This window comes from Rattus norvegicus, chromosome 20 (genome assembly GCF_036323735.1).
Source record: "Rattus norvegicus strain BN/NHsdMcwi chromosome 20, GRCr8, whole genome shotgun sequence".
Lineage (NCBI taxonomy): Eukaryota > Metazoa > Chordata > Mammalia > Rodentia > Muridae > Rattus > Rattus norvegicus.
Window position 1 is genome coordinate 27,910,119 of NC_086038.1, and position 22,969 is coordinate 27,933,087.

At 47.3% G+C, this 22,969-nt stretch overlaps 1 protein-coding gene across 2 annotated transcripts; it reads left to right on the forward strand.

Moving 5' to 3' along the window:
- Nucleotides 1–501: 501 nt before the first annotated feature.
- Nucleotides 502–21,616, forward strand: Pla2g12b (phospholipase A2, group XIIB). Of its 2 annotated transcripts, none has more exons than XM_006256432.4 (4): nt 502–3,461; nt 11,819–11,907; nt 17,699–17,864; nt 21,088–21,616. In XM_006256432.4, the coding sequence occupies exons 1-4, from the start codon at nt 3,251–3,253 to the stop codon at nt 21,204–21,206; spliced, it is 585 nt and encodes a 194-aa protein (XP_006256494.1). In that variant the 5' UTR covers nt 502–3,250; the 3' UTR covers nt 21,207–21,616. The 2 variants fall into 2 exon arrangements, with proteins under 2 accessions (XP_006256494.1, XP_346132.5); XM_346131.9 differs by having other exon boundaries at nt 844–3,461; nt 21,085–21,616.
- Nucleotides 21,617–22,969: the final 1,353 nt, after the last annotated feature.

Below are 22,969 nucleotides of genomic sequence, written 5' to 3' on the forward strand. Positions count from 1 at the left end.
CCTACACCGCACAGAACCTGAAGGCAGAGCTCAAGAATCTGTGTAAGGAGGCAGCGGCAGACACTGCAGGAAGACTGGAAACACCACGCTAAGCAAAAGAAGCCAATGCGGGAGCCAATTGCCTTAGGAAGCCAGAGGCAGAGGGGAGTGGAGGACGCCGGTGGAGAGAGTTTAGCGTAATTAAAACGCTTGTGTGGTGCTTGTCACACAACAAAGCATTAACATCCCTAGTGCCAGACACTACACCTTCAAAATAGTTCAAATGATAGCTACGTTTCCTTCCCTCAAAACTCAGACTGAAAAGAGCAGTCGCATAAGCTAAAATTCTCCTTGTGTCTGTTCAGAGAAACCGGACTTCCTTCAGCTCTACTGACCGGAAGCAGTGGAAAGACTAGGCTTGGTGACTTAAATGGATTTTCAGAAAAGTAAATAAAAAAAACTCATGACCAGCATAGCATGTATTATTAAAATAATACGCATTGTATATAAATCTATAACATGTATGGTACTCATGTGTCACTATTATTTTTGCACTTAAAAAGAAAGACTTTTTTTTCATTTCAAATTTGGTTTAATTGTAAAGAACAATATGATCTTAACATAATACCAGATTGTTTACATTCAAAGGTCTTCCCCTTCATTATGGGTTGTCCTGAATGTTTAAGGTACGTGAAACTGGAAGAACACTGATTACATGAATCACATTTATCCCATAATTTTTCTTCTTTTTTTTTTTTATCTTTATTAACTTGAGTATTTCTTATTTACATTTCGATTGTTATTCCCCTTCCCGGTTTCTGGGCCAACATCCCCCTAGCCCCTCCCCTTCCCCTTCTTTATGGGTGTTCCCCTCCCCATTCTCCCCCATTACCGCCCTCCCCCCAACAATCACGTTCACTGGGGGGTTCAGTCTTGGCAGGACCGAGGGCTTCCCCTTCCACTGGTGCTCTTACTAGGATACTCATTGCTACCTATGAGGTCAGAGTCCAGGGTCAGTCCATGTATAGTCTTTAGGTAGTGGCTTAGTCCCTGGAAGCTTGGTTGGTTGGCATTGTTGTTCTTATGGGGTCTCGAGCCCCTTCAAGCTCTTCCAGTTCTTTCTCTGATTCCTTCAATGGGGGTCCCGTTCTCAGTTCAGTGGATTGGTGCTGGCATTTGCCTATGTATTTGCTGTATTCTGGCTGTGTCTCTCAGGAGCAATCTACATCCAGCTCCTGTCGGCCTGCACTTCTTTGCTTCATCCATCTTGTCTAATTGGGTGGCTGTATATGTATGGGCCACATGTGGGGCAGGCTCTGAATGGGTGCTCCTTCTGCCTCTGTTCAAACTTTGCCTCCCTATTCCCTGCCAAGGGTATTCTTGTTCCCCTTTTAAAGAAGGAGTGAAGCATAAAAAGAAAGACTTTTTAAAGGGGAGGGGAAAAAAAACAGGGACCAGGGCTTAAAAGTTAAGAACTCATCCTGCTTTTACAGAGGCCTGAGTTTAGTTCCAGACACCTGTGTCAGGTGACCCCCAATCTCCAGCTCCAGGGCATCCCCCAGCCTCCACAGGCTCCTATACTCACATGCACGCCCCCATCCCCAAACACGTGAATACACGTGACTAAAGATCATAAGCTTATAAAAACCCCTTCCAAGTCTTTTTGTATCTTTAACAGCACGCTCTCTTTTGGAAGGCAGCTAGAGACTCACACACACTAGGTGAGTGGTCCACTACAGAGCTGTGTCCCCGGTTTTCCTTACCTTTGTAAGGACGAGTCCCACGGTTCTGTTTTGATATGATCTCATCAGTTATGGCCCTGGCCCAGCCTGGGCCTGACATGGGACCTAAGTAATGAAGTCATTTCACCTCTGCCTGATTTCTTATTCCTCAAATAAAAATATCAACCTGGCCTAACAGAATAGGTGTGAATGTGTGGAGGGAGGGAGCGAAGGAGAGAGGGAGAGAGAAACAGGAAGACAGGGAGACAGACAAACAGACAGACACACCCACACACACAGATAGAGAGACATAGAGAAACAGGAAGACAGGGAGACAGACAGACAGACACACACACACATACACACACGCACACACACACACACGCATACACACACACGCACACACACACACAGAGATAGAGAGACATAGAAAAACAGGAAGAAAGAGAGAGACAGCAAAGGAGAGACAGACAAGAGACTAGTTCAGAATGTGTGTTTTAAATACTTGTGGTGTGGTTGTCCCTATTCTTTCTTGTCACACAATCATGATGCACACCTGAAACACATTTTAACCACTACCCTTCCTGGACCTTAAATCTTTAGATGAACACAGTTCTTACTTAAAATGAGGATATTACTGTATTTAGTATTTTCTGCATGGCATTCCTGACCTCGGAGAAAGCAGCTGAATGATAATGTGGTCCACAGTGGGGTCGCTTCCCAGACTGGTGGTTTTGTAGGCATTTCTTCACGTGACCAAGAGCAAACTACACTGAAGGTGACGCCCAAACACTGGACTCCAGTGAGCAATCTCAAAGCGTGGAATCTCAAACAGGCTTTCTGATAGCAGCCTGGACTTTTATCTGCCTAAAAGGGAGGTGGGCGGGAGGATCACCACCAGGGACGACAACCCCAGGATATAGCACTGAGTGTAAAAAGACATTCTGCAGATTCGGGAAGGGATTCATCCCTGGGAGGACCTTTGCCAGATGGAGTTAGAGCCAAGGAGGGACCCAGGCAGAAACTGGGCTCGAAACCTGAACTCTCACCAAGGCACACTTGGAATTTAGCCCCTGGTAATCTGACCGCTGGTGAAGGTGACCCCAATAGGGCTGCGAAGTCTCACACACACCCTCAAGGGCCTCCCCAGGATAGGTATAGAGGAGGAAGTGGTTCAGGGGTGTGGCTGAGATCTTGGGACAAGCTCTGCAGTCAAGAAGCCTGGGGAGCCCAAGTGTGCTGGAGAATCCCGGGACTGCCGTCCCCCTTGCAGAGTGTGCAGTCATCCCCTCCAGCGTGTTGGGGTCCACTGGGAAGTCCCCTCTTGGGCCATCCTCATACAGCCCCTCCCACGGTTTCACCTTTGTCCTCTCTAATCGCTCGGATCGGCTCCCAGCCTCCATGGCTGTGTTTAAAGTCCACCTCTGGGGAACACAGACTGACTGTTCCGATAAGCCCGGGCACGGGGCTGTGCGTGTCCCCGGGCGTCCAGGGACCCTGGCTGGGGTTGGGGACAAGAGCAGCAGCGAAGTTCTACTTGTGCGAGCAAGATGAAGCTGCTCTGTGCCTTCTTCCTCCTGTGGCTTGGCCTGGTAGGCAGCCTGGCTCAGAGTGACCCCAGCCCCAAGGGAGAGGAGTCCTACTCTGACTGGGGCCTGAGGCAGCTGCGGGGCAGCTTCGAGTCGGTCAACAGCTACGTGGACTCCTTCATGGAGCTGCTGGGAGGGAAGAATGGAGTCTGTCAGTACCGGTGTCGATATGGTGAGTGGGTGCCTTCTCTGGGGTGGGGGTGGGGATGGGGAGTGACGACATGAGCAGCAACACGGGTCACATCTGTCCTACACTGGGTAGGCCAGGTTGCCGGGCAGAGCAAAATCAGGTGTAGTGACATCAGAAATCCAAGCAGACAACTAAATTCTGTGAGGGGCCCGGAGTGACAACTGGGATCGATATCTCCTGATGAAGTATGATTTGTCTGAAACTCAAGCTCTACTCAGCTTACTAGGAACCTTCGCTGAGAGGCCTTTTAGGAGTTGGGAGGCAGGCAGGGCCTTAAGGGAAGGCAGCAAGGTCTGAGAGGGACCTCAGAGACTCAGAGATGCTCCCAAGGGAAGAACACTGAACCTGAGAATCTGCCCGGGGGTCAAACAACTACCCTTGCATCCCCAAATCTCTGCTTCGGGCCTCTGACTGCCTGCGATTAGCCTAGATTCCACCAAGGGAGCCCTTGTCTAGTCACTGCATCACTGAACTGGCCTGCCTGCGGACCACCAGGGCTCCCAAGCACCGCCCCAGAGCTGGATACCAGAGACACAACTGGGAACCGGGGTGGGCTCCCATGCTTACCTTACAAAGTCAGCAAGGGCAGGAGCTGGGGCTGAGGCCAGTTCCCCTTCACCCTCCTGGGAAGAGACTGGAAGCTGAGTATCACGTCCCCCTGAAAATGTCGTGGGTTCAAATTCTGGGCCCCTCAGCCTCATATTTACTCAAGGTTATATGAATGAGCACAAGGCCAGTCACCTCATTAAGCCCAAATTTCCACCAAGGAGGCAGGAAAGGGTTAACGCCTGCCATTTGAATCAACAGGGATATTGTCAACAGCCCCAAGGCTTAGCAAACATCTCACAACAGTAGGGCTTACTTCTCGAAAAAAGACTTGAGTAAATTTTGGTTGGGCAGCCTCTGACTGGACGGCACCAGCAAGCTTTTCGATTGCTTATGGAGAAGGGTCTTGAGACTGTGGTCTCAGCTACTGGGAACCTGGCTACATAGTGAGATCCCCTCTCAGCCCTCTTCCTCCTAAAGGATGCTTAAGCATAAATCTTTAAAACAAATTTGAATCAACAAAAATAACAGTGGCTGTTTATGGGAAAGCCTGATGTTTTGGGCCATTGTGGAAAGGTTCAGGGCGTAAGGGAGCCTCCCACAGACTCACTGCTTATTTGTGGGGAGAACATTGGGCTACTTTCTCACTGGCTACAAATAATTTAAGGAGGGAAGGGCTTATGTTGGCCGAGGGTTTCAGAACGTCTCTGTCTGTTATGGAGGGACACCAAGGAAGCAACTGTGGGCGGTGGGAGCTTGAAGTGGAGGCTGGTTGGGAAGCAGAGACAGCTAGGCTGGGTGTAGCCTTCAGAGGTGTGGCCCTGGACAGCGTCTTCTGATACACAGGGCCTCTCTCAGAATTAATTCTTCAGCTTCCCAAAACAGTAGCATTGGCCAGAAAACATTTAAAGCAAAAACCTGTGGGGAGCTGTGTGTTTACCTGTCCAAATATGTACATGGAGGCCAGACATCTGTGTCGCAAATTATCACACTTCAGCTTGTTCCCTGAGTCAGAGGCTCTCACTGAACTTGGAGCTAAGCTGGCAGTCAGGAAATGCCAGCCATCCTATCTCTGTATTCTTACAGCCTTGGGGTGGCAGATGCATGGGCAGCCATGCCCAGCCTTTTACACAGAAGCTATCTGACCTCAGGTCCTGATGCTGCACACCAAGCATCAGATGTATTTACCCACTGAGGCATCTCCTAGTCCCCATGGTTCAAATTCTAGCAGAAATATATAACACGAAATCATTACCTATGGTCTTCAGTATACTAAACTACTAAAAATGACTCCTTCCATCAAAAATGGGCCCTTTGACCAAGATCTCTCTTTCCCAGTTCCTCCACTGCTCAGCTTCTCCGCTCTCTGCTTCTAGGAAACTAACTTCTCTCTCTTAGGTTCCACACTGGAGATCACACCATGTGTGCTTTTCTGATTCATCTCCCACCAGTGCAATGGCTTCCAGTTCCAGAGTGCAGGGTTTCCTCCTTCCGATGGTACAGCATCCCACTGTGCACACACATTTTCTTTACTCCCTGTAGGCGTGTGTTTGGCTTGTTTCTGTGTCACAGGTAATGCTGTGAGGAGCAAGAGAGAGTCGATGCATTTTCAGCTCGGTTTTGATGGATATGTACCAGGCGAGGGATTGCCGGGCTACACGGCAGTTCTGATTTCAGTTTTTAACTTGCCAAGGAGCTTCCACATTGCTTTTCAAAATGGCTACGCTCATTTTGAGTGACACTCCCACCTTTGGGGTATGAGCTCCCTTTGGCCATTCATTGTAAGGTGGTGTCTCTTGTGGTCTCCACTTGCATCTGTCTGGTAACAGGAATGCACCTTTTCAATCCACCCATCATTTGCTGGGCTTCTTCAAATCGTTTTTTGGATGTATTTATTTTACTTTATGTGCATGGGTGTTTTGCTTGCATGTAGGGGCGTCACATGGGTGCCCGGTGCCCATGGAAGCCAGAGAGGTTGCTGAAATCCCTGGAACTGGGGTTATAATCAGTTCTGAGCGGCTAAGTGGGTGCATCCTTTGTTTTGTTTTGTTTTGTTTTGTTTTGTTTTGGTTTGGTTTGGTTTGGTTTGGCTGAGACAGGTTTATCTGTGTAGCCCTGGTTGTTCTGGAACTCACTCTGTAGACCAGGCTGGCCTCAAACTTAGAGATCCACCTGCCTCTGCCTTCTGACTGCAGGAATTAAAGGCATGGGCCACCACAGCCAGCAAGGAACACGTTTTGGTCATTCTAAAGTCAGGCTGTTTTGTTTATGCTATTGCTGGGTTTTGGGTGCCAGCCCTTTCCTAGCTGCAGTGTATGTACGAACACCTCCTCCTGTCTCTCTGCCGTCTCTGGTCTGTCACTGCTCCTTCTTACTTCGCTGTAGCGAATCTCCCACCTTTTTAAATAATGTGAGACAATAATGTGTCTCATACAACCCAGGCTAGCTCCAAACTTTCTACGTAGCCAAGGATGACCTGGAACTTCCGATCCTCCTGCCTCCACCTCCTGAGATCATACACATGCCAACACGTCCAGTTTCCTCACATCTGAGGATCAAATCCACAGATTCATGTCAACACGCACTCCGCCCACTGAGCTACATTTCAAGCCCTATCAGTTTTATTTTTTTAAGAGACTTTTTTTTAATCTGTCTGAAATTTCATAGAAAAACTTCACATACTTGTGAGTTTGCCTATTTTCCCAGCAACAGACTTTATTGCAGCCTTCACTGGGTTCTCAGAAGCCTGTGGGAAAAAAGAAAGTCTGTTCTGTGGATGGGATGGATGATGCTGTCTTGCTGCCTCCAAATCACAGTGCTGGTCATTTGGGCAAACCTGGAGGTTGTCACGCATGTGTGTGCCCTGTGCCCTCGCAGGTATCTTCTGGAAAGCACCTGGATGAGGGCAGCCTCAGCCTCCACAGGAGTCATTCAGACCCCTGATCTCCACCTTTACAATAACAAAGATGAGAGAGGAGAAAGGCTGGTCAGGAGTGTGGGGCCCGTGGCCGGAGGCAGCATTGTTGGGCATGTAGCTGACTCTTCCTGGAACCTCCACCCTGATGTCTGTGTTTTATGGGGTTAACTTTGCTTAGGCTTTACATTTTATCAGGGCAAATTTGTCTTCTCTCCCTTTTTACGGCCCCTGACTTTTACATCTTGGTTAAAAAAGCATCCTCGGTTCAAAATTGCAGCAATCTCCTGTGATTTCTTTTCCCTGTGGAAACAGCCACAGCTAATGCATAATAAACGAGAGTGGCTGTGCCCCAATAAAACTTCTTTATGGGCACTAAAACTTGAATTTCATATAATCTTCACATGTCATAAAATATTATTCTTGTTTTGGTTCCGCCCCTGATCATTAAAATAGACGAAGCCCACTTGTAGCTGGCAGGCTATAAAAGGCTGGCAATGAGGGGAGTCACCATTTGCAAGCCAAGGAAACAGAGTTTCCAGTTCTCAACCGCACCAGGAAATAAATCTACACGTAAGTGAAGCGTGTTGGGGACACTCAGGCTCAGAGCATCAAAACTATAAGCAGCAGCTGGAGGCTGTACTGTCTCTGCCTCCGTTCAACTGACTTCGCTAGAACTTAGACTCCACGCTGCTCTCCCAAGCAGCTTCCTGCAGCGAATCCGGCAGCTCACCACACCAACACCGGGGCAGCCACTCCATTAGCTTTCAAACTGACTTTAGAGGCTTCTCTTTGGTGATTTCTGAAGTGCAAAAGACCAAGGGGCAACTTGGGAAGTCACCAGAGCCTGCAGCAATCACCTCATGCAGTCACTAAAATGATGCTTGGGGGGGGGGGGGGCTGGAGGGATGGCTCAGTGGTTAAGAGCCCCTTCCAGAGGACCAGGGTTCAATTCCCAGCACCCACATGATTGTTCATGATCATGCTAACTCCAGTTCTAAGGGGTCTGATACTCTCTTCTTGTCTCCGAGAACACCAGGCATACATGCAGTACAAAGACCCACGTGCAGGCGAAGCACCCATACACATAAAATATAAAAGGCAATTTAAAAAGAAACTTTAAAAATGCATTGCCTGTGAATTCAGACATTAGTTTTATTTACTTCTTTCCTGATGTCTATAAAGGTAGCTGTGTGGAACGCTTATAAATGAGCAATCTGGAGAAGAGATAAAATCCAAGAGACAACATTAAATTATACCACACGGCTCCATTGTTTGTCCATGCGTGACTCAACTACTGATGTCAGACTGTTCCCCAGTGTCACACACACACACACACACACACACACACACACACTCTTTCATACTCACACCCACACTCTCTCTCACACTTTTTCTCTCTCTCACAGGCACTCACACTCTCACACACATGCTCACACCCACTTACACACACACACACACACACACACACACACACACACACACACGGTGAGATGATAATGGAAATCTTCAGAGAGGAGGAGGACCTGAGGAGGTGATGATGGGCAAACCCTAATGCTGCATACCCTAGTGCTTGGGTTTGAGAACAGAGAGTAACGCCAGACGGAGGACAGGGTGTCCGGTGCTCAACACCAGGAGAGGTAACTGGCGCCTGTAAGAACTGGGATGCTGAGCTGAGCCTGCGCCGCTGCAGAAGGAACTGAGTTTCTTTCATTTTCACAGAGGCGTATCTGCTGTATACATGTTTTCTGAGAGCCCTCGAGTTGGTCTAATTTACTTAGGGTTTCAGAACTGGGAGCCAGTGCTGTCCTGTAAGTGCTGATGGCACTAGCACGGATACTTGTTAGGAGGAGGACCTTCAGGTCCTGGCCCATGTGGACACTGGGCCTGGGGGTACTTGCTTATAACCTAGCCCTGCAGGGCAGAGACAAGTAAATCCAGTCACCTTTCCCAACATGCATAACACACACACACGCACACACACACACACCACATTACACACACACACCACACAATTACACACACCACACAATTACACACACCACACACAATATACACATACTACACATACACCATACCACATACATGAACACACAGAACAAACATACCACACACATCACACACATGCACATAGATGTGCACACACATATACCACACACATGTACATGCATATATATATACACTATACATGCATGTACACACATACACTGCACAAGCACGTACACACACAGATGAACTCACTCACATGTGCAAAGAGATTACAAAATCTCAACCCACTATTATAAGAAGCATGAAGCCGGGGTTGGGGATTTAGCTCAGCGGTAGAGCGCTTGCCTAGCAGGCACAAGGCCCTGGGTTCGATCCCCAGCTCCGAAAAAAAAAAAAAAAGAAGCATGAAGCCTCTAGCAGTGATGAGGGTGAAGAGTGTCCGCCTGAAGCATCCCCAGCCCCAGAACGCCTCACACGCAGGGAATGAGCAGAACTCACCTGCTCTCCTATGGCCCCAGGAAAGCAGGCTGAGCAATACCTGTAGGTGTTAGTCAGCCTGAGACTCACAGTCACAACCTCGGTGTTGGAAGGATGGAGCAGAGACCAGCAGCAGGGTATACTCTCACAGTGTGCGAGGTCCTGGTACAGTTCTACAACATCCGCTGTCGAAAGCTTCTTTGTGCATAAGAGTTGATCAACTTAGACGAACTCTTAAGAGGTCCTTACCTGTCTGGGTTTCCAGCTCTAAATGTGTCCTAAAGCTGTGCCCTCGGCGGACATCAGCACGTGCCCACTGCACCACCATGCAGAGCCACAGGCATGCACAGAGCACACAGAAAACTCACAGAACAAAACAAGTGGTTTAGACTTTTAATTTTATTCTTTTTTTTTCTTTTTTTTCGGAGCTGGGGACCGAACCCAGGGCCTTGCACTTCCTAGGCAAGAGCTCTACCGCTGAGCTAAATCCCCAGCCTCTTAATTTTATTCTTAAATGCTGTGTGTGTGTGTGTGTGTGTGTGTGTGTGTGTGTGTGTGTGTGAAAGAGAGAGAGAGAGAGAGAGAGAGAGAGAGAGAGAGAGAGAGAGAGGTATGAGCATTTGAAGGACGTGCATTTGGGGTCTGTACATGCAGTGCCCAGAAGAGGGTGTTGGATCCTCTGGAACCAGAGTTACAGACGCCTGTGAGCCACATGATTTGGGTGTTGGGAACCAAACTTGGGTCCGTTAAGCCTCCTCTTTTTTTTTTTTAAAGAATTCTTACAAAAATTACATTCTCTGTAAATTATCTATCATGGGAAAAAGTGGATCAGCATTTAAAATGTGAGAAACAGCCAACTATGGTGGCACATGCTGTTGTTCCAGAATTCAGATGACTGAGACAAGAGAGCTGAGTTCAAGGCCACATATGAGAGAGAGAGAGAGAGAGAGAGAGAGAGAGAGAGAGAGAGAGAGAGACCCTGGCTCAAAAAATAAAACCTCAGGTCAAAGCCCAAACACACTGAGAATCAATCAGTGCCCCAAGGACTAGAAATCATAATATAATATTTCAAATTATCTATTAAAAAGAAAACAAAGTTTTACAAGCGAAAGCCAATGAAAAGTGAAGGCCCAAATCCGCAGGAAGAAATCAGTAGAACTCAATTGAAAAAATACAGTATTTGAAAGGAAAACTTCAGTGAGTTAATTAAATGGATTAGTTGACCTAAAGAAAATTAATAAGTGGAACAATGTAGTTCAGTATTTTAGATTAGAGCAGAAAATAGATTAGATGAGGAACGCCCGGATTCAGGTGAGAGAAAAGAAATAAAATCCGAAAGGGAGATTGATACGTATGAAGATATATGGAGGATAGGAAGAAACTCAGCCCAACATGAAAAAGGCAGCTTAACAACGAGTCAAGCAAAGATGTGTACAGCGGCCGCGGATGAATGGAAGCCACGTCTGTCCTCTGATCTGGGAAGCAGGGGAAGGACAGATGCCCTTCTGGTTAAGGACAAGGACGTGCGGAGATCGGAAGCAAGGACTGTGAGGGATGCCGATAGTGAAGGTTGGTGCAGCTGTGAGGAGAAACAGTGCCGGGTACCCTCAAAAAGGTCATGACCTTAAGCATGGGGTCATGTGACCCAGAGGTTCTACTCCTTGTGTACTGTGCACTTCATCTCTTCCATAAACACCTCGGAGGAGAAATTTAAAGCAATTTAAAGATTTATGTTGTCTCATGGTCTCAGAAGGTATCAGCAGGTAGGTCTGTGTGTGTGTGTGTGTGTGTGTGTGTATGTGTGTGTGTGATGGTGAGGACGGTATGGTAGAGCTCCTGGTTGTGGCAGGGGTTTCTCACATTCTGTTACAGCAGGAAGCAGAGACCGGGACAGGAAGCAGATGGGTCAAGGTTATGGGATGACTCACCATTACGCAATGGAACCAGCTTCTTTGACACATCACGAAACGATTCTTAAGCCCTATGACTAAGTTAAAGCATCCAGACTGTTTGCACAGAGTTTCTGAACACCAGGCACGGGCTTTGCTCGGTGGTCAGGGACGCTGTGTCTGCGCCTGCGGAGACGCCCCACGCTTTCTTCAATGCAAACTTAACCTCTTTGGTGACACAGCTGCCATTCTGACGCTGCTGATGTGTGACCTCCCGTGTGCTGTACTGTGTTGGGGGGGCATGGCCCCACTCTATCTGGAGGAGATATTCAACTTGTAAAACAGTAAAGAGAATTCCTCTGTGACCTCCTCCTCACTACCTATTTAATGGGAATATCTTATGGGAGACGGTGACATATTATGGGAGACGACACATACACTTTAAGGACATTTTTATTGGATGAGTAAGGGGCAAATGTTTGACTTCTAACTGTTTCTTCCGCTTTTCTCCTTCTTCCTGCTAGGAAAGGCACCAATGCCCAGACCTGGCTACAAACCTCAGGAGCCCAACGGTTGTGGTTCCTATTTCCTGGGTATCAAGGTTCCGGGAAGTGTACGTACCTCTAACATTACCTTCTGGATTGATATGTTTTTAAGTAAATAAGAGCAATCCAAGTGGTATCACCGACAGAAGCGATCATTTATGGAATCTACCAGAACAGTGAGATTTGGAATTTTAAATAGACGGGGAGAAGGGAGAGAATTTGGGGGGGGGATACTTGAGTTTATTTTCTCAAAGACTGCTGGTTTTTGTCAACTTCAATGTCACCATTGTAAGCATCAGCCAAGATCTACGACATCGGGAGACACATAAAGATGATTGGATGATGGTGGTTTACTTAAATTAGTAATTCATTCTAGTGGTGGACTCGAGTGGCTGGTGCTAGGCAGAAAGAACGGATGCTATGTTGGCTGACCTCTGCAAACAGTAGCTTTGTGTTCAAAGTGTGAATTCAACAACGTTTGCAGTTTGGGCTGGACAGATGGTCAGGGGTTAAGAGCAGAGGTCTTGAGTTCAATTTCCAACAACCACATGGTGCCCCACAATCATCTATAACGGGACCTGATGCCCTCTTCTGTAGAGCAGGCATACACGCTCATACCCATAAAATGATCTTTTAAACACTTGCATTTGACACACCCACTGCTTCCTGAGATTCATTAGCATGTCACCGACCCTTTCTCAAACTCACAGCCTCTCCCGGAATCAAGTGACTTGATCTCCTTAAAGATTTCCTGACCCTTTCTGGGGTTTGTAGAGTGCTTGCCTTGCACGCATGAGGTTCTAAGAAGCACCACAGAAACTAGGTGTGTGGCACAGGTCTGGAATCCCAGCGCTCCAGAGGTTGAAGCAGGAGGACCAGAAGTTCAAGGTCATCCTTGACCTCACAGTGAATTTGAGGCCAGCCTGGGCTACATGAGGCCCTGTCTCAAAAATCAGGGGATTATTGTGCTGGGAGGTAGCTCAGTCGGCATAGTGCTTGCCTTACCACCAAGAGAGTCTGAGTTTGATCCCCAGAACCCACATTAAGAAGCCCGGTCATCGTGGCACACACTTGTAATGCTGGCCCTGGAGGGATGGATGAAGGCAGCCAGGTGCCCACTGCTCCGCAGGCAGCAACTAATTTATTTGGAAAGTTCTAGGCAAAAGATGGACCCTGACTCAAAAAAAAGCAAGAGAGAACTGAGGATGGGACGCCTGTTGAAGGAATTAGAGAAAGGCCTGAAAGAGCTTGAAGGGGCTCGAGACCCCATATGAACAACAATACCAACCAACCAGACCTTCCAGGGACTAAGCCACTACCCAAAGACTATACATGGACTGACCCTGGGCTCCAACCTCATAGGTAGCAATGAATATCCTAGCCAGAGCACCAGTGGAAGGGGAAGCCCTTCGTCCTGCCAAGACTGAACGCCCAGTGAAGGTGATTGTTGCAGGGAAGGCAGTAATGGGGGAGGATGGGGAGGGGAACACTCATATAAAAGGGGAGGCAGAGGGGTTAGGGGGATGTTGGCCCGGAAACTGGGAAGGGGAATAACAATTGAAATGTAAATAAGAAATACTCAAGTTAATAAAGATGGAGAAAAAAAAGCAAGAGAATTGGTAGCTGGGAAATAATAGCTGAGGTTATTCCCCGGCCTCCACTCACAGGCCTACATGGGTGCACACACACACACACACACACACACACACACACACACACACAAGCACAGACACACACAGGCACACCTGAGCATGCATGAAAACAACAGAGAGGGGGAGAGAGAAAGAGAGAGAGGGAGGAAGGGGAGAGAGAGAAGGAGGGAGAGAGACAGACAAACAGAGATCATGCTTTTGACCTGCACTTTAGAAGCGAGGTTTGATATAAAATGGAGCCAGAGGGACATCAGCTGTGATATTGAGTTGTGCTGTGTGTGTGTGTGTGTGTGTGTGTGTGTGTGTGTGAGCACACACGCATTCTGGAAGGCAGAGGGTGGCACTGGATATCCTCTTCCTGTGCTCTGCACCTTATTTTTTCTTGTGTGAGTGTGTGCTTGTGCATGCTTGTGCACATGCACACGTGTGTGGAGTCCTGGGGTCAATGCTGGATGGTTTTCTTATTTACTCTCCAGCTTTAAGTTTTTTAAATTATACTTTTATTTGTTTTGAGCGTGGGACCACGCATGCCACAGTGCATGTGGAGGTCAGAGGGCAACATGCAGGGATTGTCTCCTCCACTGTGTGGGTGCTGGTGCCTTGTGCTTTTACTACGACGGGAGCCATCTTGCCTACCATCGGCCTGCTTTTTGGGTGGGTGGGGGTGTTTTTTGTTTGTTTATTTGTTTGTTTATTTGTTTGTTTTTGAGGTGGGTTCTTTCATTGCACCCAAAGCTCATCACGTGTCTAGACCCGCTAGCCAACCAGCTTTAGGGATCCAGCTGTCTCCACCTTCCCCTGCACTGTTGATTGAGAAGCTACAGTTCCTGGGTTTTATGTGTGCACTGGGGACCAGGACTCGGGCCCTCCGACGTATACAGCTGGCACTTTATCGAGTGAGCCATCTCCTTATTTCTTACCTAGAGCTCACCAATTTACCTAGACTGCCCCGCTCACACGCCTTGAGAACCCTCTTGTTCCAGGCAGCCAACCTTGATACGGACACGGAGAGTTACCTCTCAGGTCTTCGTGTGTGCGGCAAGTACACCACTAAGAGCCATCTCAGGTCCCAAATAGTGTCTTTTTGGAAGTTTTTTTTTTAATGCGTTTTTTCTTTTACATTTTGATTTTATGTGTTCGGATGGTTTTTTGTGTATGGATGGTTGTGCTTGCAGGTAGGTCTGTGCACTTCATGCCTGCAGTCCCTATGGAGGCCAGAAGAGGGCATCAGATCCTGGGGATGGCGTCATAGATTGTCGTTGAGACAACATGTAGATGATGATGCTGGACTCAAACTCCAATCTCCCACCTCAGTGTTCCTAGCCACTGAGCCACCTCCCCAGGCCCCTGGATTATATTTTAATACATACAGCTAAGCCTCAATTTTAAGCTGATTTAATAATTTCACTGGGCAATAGTCTTCTAAGCAGCTCTGGGACCCTTGTTCTATCTGACCTGCTGCTTGCCTATTAATTTAAATCCAATTTAATTCTGTACTAACTGCAGGAAGAGTCTCCACCCTCTAGGCAATTTCCATGCGTCTGTCAGAAATACGTGTTCACACACTGATTGGCTAGAAGAAGCTTGACTGCCATTGGCTGAACATATTTTCTTAAGTATGTGAAACTAAATGTCTTGCCTCTTTCCATGCAATGTTTTGGTCCCTTGCACAGCCTGGGACCAGCTTATTCACAATCGGTGGTAAATGTGTGAACACACTATCCTCTTGACTGAGTGTATTAGAGAAATAACACATTCTCCACTGTGAGCTTAACTCTTCTAGAAGTGACCGCACAGGGCAGCGGATGGCGCTCAGAGGTAGAACACTTGCCTAGCATGTGCAAGGCCTTGAGTTCAGTCCCAAGGGCTGCCAAAATCAATCAGTCAACCAATCAATCACCAATCAATCGATTGCTCAGTTAATGTAGTACAGTGTTGGTGCACACCTTTAATCTCAGCACTCAGGAGCAGAAACAGGTGGGCCTCTGAGCTAAGGCCAGCAGAGCTACACAGTGAGACCAGCTCAAAAACAGACAGACAGACAGACAGACAGACAGGCAGGCAGACAGACAGACAGACGAACAAACAGATGCACACCATTCAAGAGTCTCCCATTCAGTCAAGTGGAGTGAGTGGTGGTCACTATATTAGGTAATGGGCAGTTGCCTTGTCGTGTGTAATTCTAGTTTGGGGGCTGGGGCCAGGCAAAGTCCTTTTGCCTTAGGCATTGAAAGACCACGCCTATGAAGACTTACGGAGCACAGCCTGTGCCTCTGCTGGTGAGCTGGGCTGTCTTTAATGGGATTTTGTTGTTGTGTCGCTCAAAGGACATTTCAAATTGTGAAAGTCCTCACTCTGCATCAGGTGAGCTTGGGTTAAGAAGAGAACCTGAAAGGCGCTATCGAGGAGAGGCTGTACCATCACTGATGGCACAGTCCTCACACATGCCCCGAAAGCAGCTGTCCATCCCTCACCCGCATCCCAGCCCAAAGCCAGGTGTAGAGGCAGGAGGATTCATTCAAGGCCATAATGAGTTTGTGGATAGCCTGAGCTACATAAAAACCAGTCTGTAAAAACAATAAACAAGAAACCAAGCCTGTGTTATCAGGAAACTGCAAAGGCTTCTAAGATGCCCTCCCTAGTACTAACCTCACCTGCTCTGTAATTTCATGCAGCACTGAGTGCACCCATGCACCACTGAATGCACCCATGCACCACTGAGTGCACTCACTCATGCAGCACTGAATGCACCCATGTATCACTGAGTGCACTCATGTACCACTGAATGCACCCATGCACCACTGAGTGCACTCACTCATGCAGCACTGAGTGCACCCATGCAGCACTGAATGTACTCATGCATCACTGAATGCACCCATGCACCACTGAATGCACCCATGTACCACTGAGTGCACTCATGCACCACCGAATGCACTCATGCACCACTGAATGCACTCATGTACCACTAACTGCACTCATGCACCACTGAATGCACTCACTCATGCATCACTGAATGCACTCACTCATGCACCACTGAATGCACCCATGCACCACTGAATGCACCCATACAGCTCTGAGTGCACCCATGCAGCACTGAATGTACTCACTCATGCACCACTGAATGCACTCACTCATGCACCACTGAATGCACTCACTCATGCACCACTGAATGCACCCATGCAGCACTGAATGCACCCATACAGCTCTGAGTGCACCCATGCAGCACTGAATGTACTCACTCATGCACCACTGAATGCACTCACTCATACACCACTGAGTGTGCACATATACCCATGTTTTTGGTTTTTAACACCATCTCTTTCTTGCTCAGGATCATGTGTTAACTCTAACTTGGAAGGCAAAGCTATTTATCAATTTCATGAAGAGGAGCAAACTCAGGGCTTCAGGCATCACCAGTGAACCTGACCCTAAGGTCCACACAGCTTCTCCCGTGTGTGCATGTGCTTGCATGCATGTGTATGCGTGTATATTTCATGCTAACCCCCTTGACACACTAAGTAAATTGACTTGTTAACCTGCACATTCTCCTTCTGGGCTCTGATCTATTTTCATTTTACTTCATCTTCCTCCTCCTTTTTTTCCTTCTCCTCCTCCTTCTCCTCCTCCTAGTCCTCTTCCCAACCCTCCTCTTCATCTTCCTCCTCCTCCTCCTTTAAAGGCATGGTAGTCCAGGCTGGCCTCAAACTTGAAAGGTAGCCAAGGATGACCTTTTCCTTCCAATCATCCTGCCTCTGCCTCCCGAATGCTGGGATACAGGCGTGTGCTGCCAGGCCTGGTCTTTGCAGTTCTGAGGATAAAACTTCACAAACATGAGGCAAGCACTCTTCCAGCCCAGTCATTTCCAATCTTTTACTTCAACAGGCTCTCAGAACGTTGCTAAGTTTTAAACTTGAACCTCCTGGTGCCCTGTGGACTGTCCCTCTAATATGTTTTCATCACCACACACGGCTGTGGATTTGAAAATAACTAACATCACAAAAGGAAAGATGAAAAATAGGCTAGCGTCACTTACAAAGCTAGTAACAACGTTAAAATCAACATCCTGTGACTTGGAGCAGCTTTTTCCCAGTTCTTGGTGTCTCCGAACTGATCTAATACGTGGCACGCACTGGTTCACAGTGAGGGGGCAGGGTTGCCTCAGGTCCCTGCTCTTAACGTGGCACACCCTCCTGCTTCACTTTCACAGATGGACTTGGGCATTCCAGCAATGACCAAGTGTTGTAACCAGTTGGACGTCTGCTATGACACCTGTGGTGCCAACAAATACCGCTGTGATGCAAAATTCCGATGGTGTCTCCACTCCATCTGCTCTGACCTCAAGCGGAGCCTGGGCTTCGTCTCCAACGTGGAAGGTAAGTCTCTTAAGGACACTTCCTGGTGACGGGTGTGGCTGGCTGTGGGGTGGGGTTTGCTCCTGTCTTCACAGGGAGCCAGGATTCCCTGGACTGGAGAGATGATGGGAGCTTGCAGGAAAGGTGGAGGGAGAGATTGGGCACTCTTTCATTAAAGATCTCGCTACCCACAAGCCGCTGGAAAAGGCCACAGTGGCGCCTTCACAGAGAATAAAAACCTGCCTTTTAAGACTGGAGAAAAAGCTTCCATGCCCTGTTAAACATTTTTCCACTCAGTAGTCCCTCTATATGGGACCACGTGGTTTGGCCAACACCCTGTTTTCATAGTTCGCTCTTAGCTTGGCTTGGAACTTTATAAAAATTCTCTTCTGTGTGTGCATAGCTTTCTGTGTGTTTTTGAAGCACTGCCTAACTCCTGGGCGGCCAGCTCTGGCTCTCTTATTTTTTTTTTCCTAATTTACTGTTCAAAAGTTTTCATCGCTCTACTTCGGAAGCCAGAACATGATAACCTGGTGTTAATGTTCAAAGTTTCCAGATGGGAGAGGTTGAGAATCAGGCTCCTCTGAGTCACAGAGATAGCAACTGTGGGGATGTGGTTCTTTTATAAGTTTTTTTTTTTTTTTCGGAGCTGGGGACCGAACCCAGGGCCTTGCGCTTGCTAGGCAAGTGCTCTACCACTGAGCTAAATCCCCAACCCCGGGGATGTGGTTCTTAGAACGGTGTCTAGAAAATGGTCTTCATGTGAATGTGTGAGGGCCTGGGATGTGGAACACTAACCCGGCCTTGTAAAAGTGAGATCTTCTCTAACCCGTGTCCACAAAGGGTAGGAAAGAGCTGTTGTTGATGTAGGCTTGGGTCACGGAATGGCTCTAGGCCAATGTCCTATTGATTTTTCTTCCTAAATATCTCATTGCTCTCTCACTGGCCAAGTTGCTGCAAGTTCTGATTTTGTGTCCACCAGCCCAGGGGCACCCTCTGGGACCAGCTCTACTTCAATATCACCTAACTCTGACAGCCTTTGCCTACACTTGAAGTTGTCTTCTCTATAGGTTAAATGCAAGCACCATGTTCTTATCCATAGGTCTTGCAGGGTTCTGGGCTTTTTTGCTTTGTTTTGTTTTTTCTCTGTGATATTAAACGGAACTGTTTTCTTAATTGTCTTTTTAAATTTTGCTTTATTTTTCACATGTGTGTTAATGATGGAACCGCTGTGAGGCCAAGGGACAACTCCGAGTGTTCATCTCTCCAGTGACTCTCCTGACCTTGCCTCATCTCATTACAGGGGAGCTGGGTCCAGCCTCTGCTTTTGTTCTTGTCTACTGGAGACAGCATCTCACTAAATAGCCTTGGCTGGCCTGGGACTCACTACGTAGACCAGGCTGGCCTCAAACTCAGGGGTCGTCCTGGCTCTGCGTCCAGCGCTGGGATCAAAGGTGTGCGCCCCTACTCCCGACTCCAACTCTTGTATATTTTTGATTGTGAGCGTAGCCTTTAAACAGCTGAGCTGCCCCTTCAGCTGCCAACTCCAGCCTTTGTATATGGGCTCCTGGGATCAAACCCAGGCTGTGTCAGGTTTGTACAGCAAGTGCTGTTACCCACTGAGCCCTTCCTTCCTCCTGCCCCTTTCATTGTCTTGACCAATGACTTATTGATGCTGTGCAAAGAGATGATTGATTTCAGTCTATTGATTTATTCTTTGATCTTGCTGAATTCATGTATTAATTCTAGTAAGTTTTCAGGGCATCGTAAGATGTCATCAGCACGTCTTTCCATTGGGATTTAAATGCCTGCTTTTTGCTTGACTTTTCTGGCTAGAACCTTAAATACCCATTCAATGGAAGTGTTAAGACTGCCTATCTTGCTGGGGATTTAGCTCAGTGGTAGAGCGCTTACCTAGGAAGCGCAAGGCCCTGGGTTCGGTCCCCAGCTCCGAAAAAAAGAACCAAAAAAAAAAAAAAAAAAAAAGACTGCCTATCTTGTGTCTTCTTCCTGTTCTGCAGGGAAGAGGCATCAGCTTAGCTCTGAACATGAGTACGACCCTGGTCTTCCTATCAGGCATGGAAGTCCTCCTGGTTTGTTGAGTGTTTCTATCACAGAAAGGTCTGCAGTGTGTGGTGTGTGACTTTTATTCCATTGGTAGGGGATGTGCTATACTGAGCTCAGTGTGTAAAACCAGCTTGAATTCTTAGGATAAGCCCCACTTGGTCATGGGTATGAGTCTCGTTGACTGGAATCTGTTGAAGATGCTGCATTTAGCCAGGAGAGATACTTACCAGAGGTTTGCTGTCGCTCTGCTCTCTCTGTCTGATTTGGTTATCAAAATAATACTGACTGGGGTTGGGGATTTGACTCAGTGGTAGAGCGCTTGCCTAGTAAGCAGAAGGCCCTGGGTTCAGTCCCCAGCTCCAAAAAAAAAAAAAAATAATAATAATACTGACCACATACATACTCCTAAGTTTTGTAAGCACTTAGAAGTAATTGCTATGAGTTCTTTAAACATCTAGCAAACATTTCCTAGAAACCACATGTGGTGGATTTCCTTGGGAGATGCCTTTTTATCGACCAGTCATCTGTTTTCATTTTCGATTTCATTGGGTCAGTTCAGTGGAGAATTTATATTTCCTCTAAGTTGTTTACAATGTCTGCATGTCCGTGGTATCTGGTATACAAGTGAACCAAGGTCTTTTCCTGCCCTGTCCCTCAGAACTCCTTCTCTCAAGGGACAGAATCCTTTCCTCCAGTTCCCAGTCACCTTGTGGTTTCTGTCATCATGGTGTATAATTAGCTACTGTCCCATTTGTTTGCTCCATCTCTTGGTCCAAACTGAGGTCCTTGAGTTGGGATGATGTATTCTGTCTGTCTATCTCTGGTACCCTGGAGCAAGGCTGGTATACCTACATCTCATACACATATTCCTTCCATCGATAAATAACTGTACACCCATGGTTGAGCAGGGAAAAGTAGCTTTGCATTCTAAATGAGTATTCTAAAATCATGAGAGCATGGGACTTCTAATGACTTCCCCCTCCCAGGGAGGGCACGAAAGTGAGACACCAGCAAGTGTATCTGCTTCATTGGACTAGAGGGGAGCTTTTTTGAAAGTGCATCTCTTGAAGCACTTTAAACTCTATACTGTCTCTGTCACCCTGGGAATATGCTGCCTCACGTGCCCCTGGGATAGTCTGTGCTGGTCTTTACTTTTCTGTTTATCTTTCTCAAGCAGCCTGTGATTCTCTGGCTGACACCGTGTTCAACACCGTGTGGACCTTGGGCTGCCGACCCTTTATGAACAGTCAGCGGGCAGCGTGCATCTGCGCAGAGGAGGAGAAAGAAGAGTTATGAAGATGAGGCGGCTTTTCCAGGCTCGGAGGCACATCGGGGCTGTTTCAGAGACGGTGGTGTGGTACAAGTCCTGCCCTTTCTTCCAACCCTTCAGAGGTCACGAGCTGGAGAAGGGAAACAGCAGGCCTTGTCCTTTGAGGAAAGTTAAGAAAAAGACACACAGAGTCTGAAGGCTGTTTGCTCTAACACTGGTCTCCCCGGCCGAGAACCATGTGCCTGGAAATTCAGTTCTTAGTTGAAAGACAAGCCATAAGTAGACCCGGCTATTCCTCGACCTGGTCATGACAGTCAGAAGCGAAATCTGGGGGAGCCCAAACATTGGAGGCAATGACTTTTCTCTGGCCCGTGTTTCAGTTGCCAGTTGACACCTCACGTTTAATAAAGCACACTTTTTAGAAAACTCTAAGAGAGATGAACGACTTCCAGTCTCCTCTGTGGTTCTGTTTCACTTAATGAGAACGGAATCCAGGCCAGTGAGTAAGTTCTGTCCGTGAGGATCTCTCGGTGGGGAGCAGAGCCTGGCTGATGAAGGTCAGATGGAATTGGGGCCTCTGAGATTCCATTACTCCCTCCGGTGGCCTGCTCCCAGGGGTATGCTTAGACTTCAAGCTCTGTGAGAGCCATCTGCAGATCTGAGATATGGTGGGGATGTGTCTGGTTAGGGGTAGGGGATGTGCTTGCAGCTGACAGGGAGTGAAGGCCATTCCCTCAATCGTGGCTCTCAGCACTGACTGTGCATTAGGACTACCTGTGGACCCTTTAAACTAGGCCAGTCAAGACTCTGTGGTCTCTGTCCAGGCCACTTCCATTACTCTGCAGGTGGTCTGTTGCTCCAAGAGGGCCACTAATGAAGATTATAATTAGCTAACAAAGTCACACTGGCCAGATTCAGTCCAAGGCCCGCTGTTTTGTACAGCATTTCTGAACACAGCACACTCACTTTTATATTTGTTTCTGTTTGTTTAAAGCTGCTCTCACCCTGTCACGTCACAGAGAGAGAGAGAGAGAGAGAGAGAGATATTATGACAAAGACTAAAAGGCCCCCACGTCTAAAACAGTTACTTTTGACTATTTCTAGAGAAACGTTGCTTTCTGACCCAAAATTCCCACTCCTTCTATTTCCCTTCCTAATTTCATTAAGTTAAACCAGAATTGTCCATCACCCCAATGGCAATTAAAGAGTAGAGCAAAAAAAAAAAAAAAAAAAAAAACCACAAAAAACAAAAAACAAACTTGTTCACTGCAGTCATTCTGAGAAAGAAAAAGAGAGCTCAGTTGATCACATGTAAAGTCAGGAGTTAACTGGAGTATCAAGGAGCTGAATCCACTGCAGACAACACTTGTCTTTATAGTTTATGATATTTATTTCAATAAAATTTATTGAGCACCTGCAAAGTAAGAGTATGATATAGTTTTATACCTTTTCCTATTGTCTTGCCTAACCAAGGGCACAGAATACTAATATTCAGAGTACATGGGGCCAAGAATTAGTTTTGCTTATAATATAGCCACTGAACTACTTATGTGCATTCTGATAACTTAAATTTTAATTTATTTTACTTGTCTGAATATTTTGCCAGCATGTATGTCTGTGTAGCATATGAGGGTCTGGTGCCTGGGGAGTTCAGAAGTGGCCATTGGATTCCTGGAACCAGAGTTAAAGAGTTACAGATGGTTGTGAGCCACCATGGGGGTGCTGGGAATCGAACCCAGGTCCTCTGCAAGAGCAACCAGTGCTCTTAAGCACCTCATGGATTTATTTT